Raw genomic sequence first — 3,093 nt, forward strand, 5'->3', positions numbered from 1 at the left:
TCCATGTTAATGTCAAACCCTTGTTCCTCCAGGCAGAGCTGAGCAGAGGTACATGGCAGCCACGTTCTGTGGACATATGTTAGACTGGGGGGTTTACGTGTGATTGTGTGTGGAGTGGATGGCCTGTGAGAGCTTTAGAGTTCACTCCTCCATCACAGCGCTACGCTACACCACCGTCGTCATGATGGGATCCACTACTAGTTCACTCAAGGGAAAACTGTCATGTCAAACTAACCTCCCTCTCTATCTCTTTAGACCCCCCCCCCCTCCTCACAACATGATCATTCTCCTCCTCTCTCTCTAACTTCAAATCCATCTGTATACTTCCTACCAACTCTTCTTTCTCTCTGCCTGGTGAGTTGAAGTTGAATATTTTTAATGGCAAAGTGGAGAACTGTAATAAAATGCCTGCTAACCTCTCGCTCTCTGTCCCTCTTTACAGACTCAACATGATAATTGACGACCACACCCCAGCAACAGACACTCCCAAAATCCCTAAGATCCCCAGTTGGCCCGGGATCCCAAAGCAACGTCCCCAGGAGGCCTTCCATGTAGAGCCCTTTGTGGCCCTGGGCCAGCGTCTCCGCCCATGCTACGGTCCCAGGGGCTTAGTAAAATCCCTTCTCTTCCGCTTCCCCCAGGGCTTCTCCAGCTCCCCAGTCACCAGCCCTGACACCCTCTCCGTCCTAACCCACATGGCTCTGGAGGACCCCTCCGCCCTCACCCTGGCCTCCGCAGCCTCTACCCAGGCCAGAGAGCACGGTGATGGGGCAGGGATGGTCCTCCTCCTGGCCGCCTCTCTCCTGACCCAGGCCAAGGACCTACTAACCCTGGGGGTGACTGGGGCTGAGATCCAGGGGGGCTACCGCCAGGCTTGTGGCAGGGCCCTGGCTCTGTTAGAGGGGATGGCCTGTGGGGCCCTAAAGGACCCCAGGGAGGAGCTGGATGTGAGGGCCATCCTGGGACCCTTCCTCTCCTCCTGGCAGCCAGGGTTCGAAGCCCTGCTGTCGGGGGTGGTGGCCCGGTGCTGTGTTCACAGCTGGAGACCCATAACTTCTGGTGACCGAGGAGAGGTGTGGGAAGGAGTTACCTTTGACCCCAGCTGTGTCAGAGTGTGTACGGTGCTAGAGAAGGCTATACCAGACCAGGGTTCAGAGACCGAGGATGGACAGATAGAAACAGATGGAGAGGAGCTGATACAGACCAAGGGAGAGGGGGAGGAGAGGACTGGAGTTGAAGAAGTTCAGATGATGAAGGAGGAGGGGAAAGAGATGGAGAGTGAAAGGACTGCAGAGGCTAGTGAAGTGGAGGAGGGAGAAAACGAGACCAACAATAATGAGTCACTCAGAGAGGAAGAAACAGAGGAAGAGGTAGAGAACCAAGTGAAGCGGAGAATATGTCAGAAAATGGAGGATGCTATGAAACAAATGGATGATGAAGAAACGGAGGATGATGAAGGTAAGGAAGAAAATGCATCTGACGACTGGGTGGATCTGGGCCTGGAGATATGGAGAGGGAGGTCAGAAGGAGAAGGGGAGGTATGGAGAGAGGGAGAGACAGTGGAGCCAGAGGTTCAGAAGGTCAGAGGAGAGGAGAGGAACAGAAGTGACAGAAGAGGAGGTCTGTATGAGGTCTTGATCCATGGCAGCTTTGCCAAGCTCATTTCCCACTGCTCCACTCAGAGACAGATTTACAAGCATATCACCTCGGTCCGCTCTGCCCAGCGCAGGCGACGACTACACAGGCCTAAAGGGCATCTGACAAGCCCAACAACCCACCACCACCACTCATGCAAAAAGACCCGCCAGTCACCCAGGAAAACCCCCACCAGTATCCCTCTATGGGCCAGCGTAGTGGTGGAGGAGCCCCTGGACGAGGAGGCCTGCTGTAAGGTCACAGTGACTGTCCGTAGCCCAAACCAGGCCCTGCTGATTAGCGCAGAGGCTGCTTTACGTGCCTCCCTGCGGGTTTACAGCTCCCTCCTAGCAGAGCCCCGGGTGGTCCCTGGGGCTGGAGCTTCTGAAGTGGGCTTGGCCGCGGGGCTGACCCAGAATGGGTTAACCCTGGTTGGCATGGAGCAGCTGGCCGTTCATGCCTTCGCCCAGGCCCTGCTGGAGCCAGTCAAAGCCCTGGGAGAGAATGGAGGGACCCCTGCGGAACTGGCTGTGCTGAGAGGATACAAACGGCGATGGAAGGGCATGATGGACGGGACCAAGGGAGCGTATCGAGGTGTGTTGGACAGGCTAGGGTGTAAGGCTAGTGCCATAGAGAAAGCTACAAAGGCCTCACTAGCTGTCCTCACTGAACTCCTGAGCCAGATAGCGACGGAGGAGGACAAGACCAAAATCTTCTTCCCAGTTACCACAGAACAGGCATGGCTCCCTTCACTGCCTCCATAGACACTCCACATACAAGACTTCTTCAGGGATTGAGAAGTAGATGATTGAAGTTTAGATTGACCAATAAAACAAATGTAAAGAAACCTGGTTCAGATAATATGAAATTGTTTAGTTTAACACATTATATTGTGTAGGTTAAAACATTATATTGTGTAGGTTAACACATTATATTGTCCTAACTGAGGCTCTGGGTAGAAGTAGGCACAGATCCAGTATCACTACTGACTTGATCAACATCTAGACCATAACTATACTCCATAACTACAGCATAAATGTATGTGTTAGATCTCCAGTATTTACCTGTAGGCTGTGCATGCTGGTCATTATTGGCAGTAGGAGCACCATGCTGGCCCTGCCTCTCCACAGTCCCAGCTCCAACACTGTACTGGCCCTGCCTCCTCACAGTCCCAGCTCCAACACTATACTGGCCCTGCCTCCCCACAGTCCCAGCTCCAACACTCTACTGGCCCTGCCTCCTCACAGTCCCAGCTCCAACACTGTACTGGCCCTGCCTCCTCACAGTCCCAGCTCCAACACTCTACTGGCCCTGCCTCCCCACAGTCCCAGCTCCAACACTGTACTGGCCCTGCCTCCTCACAGTCCCAGCTCCAACACTATACTGGCCCTGCCTCCCCACAGTCCCAGCTCCAACACTATACTGGCCCTGCCTCTCCACAGTCCCAGCTCCAACACT

General features: G+C 54.3%; 1 protein-coding gene across 1 annotated transcript; it reads left to right on the forward strand.

The window, feature by feature from the left end:
• The first annotated feature begins 259 nt into the window (after positions 1–259).
• Positions 260–2,399, forward strand: LOC124008813 (T-complex protein 1 subunit theta-like). Its single transcript, XM_046320379.1, has 2 exons — positions 260–354; positions 443–2,399. The coding sequence occupies exon 2, from the start codon at positions 450–452 to the stop codon at positions 2,397–2,399; it is 1,950 nt and encodes a 649-aa protein (XP_046176335.1). The 5' UTR covers positions 260–354; positions 443–449.
• Positions 2,400–3,093: the final 694 nt, after the last annotated feature.

This window comes from Oncorhynchus gorbuscha, linkage group LG21, assembly GCF_021184085.1.
Source record: "Oncorhynchus gorbuscha isolate QuinsamMale2020 ecotype Even-year linkage group LG21, OgorEven_v1.0, whole genome shotgun sequence".
In the NCBI taxonomy this organism is placed as follows: Eukaryota; Metazoa; Chordata; class Actinopteri; order Salmoniformes; family Salmonidae; genus Oncorhynchus; species Oncorhynchus gorbuscha.

Bases quoted from the DNA above. Each gene is read 5' to 3' on its own strand.
- LOC124008813 (XM_046320379.1), top strand. From the start codon at position 450: ATGATAATTGACGACCACACCCCAGCAACAGACACTCCCAAAATCCCT.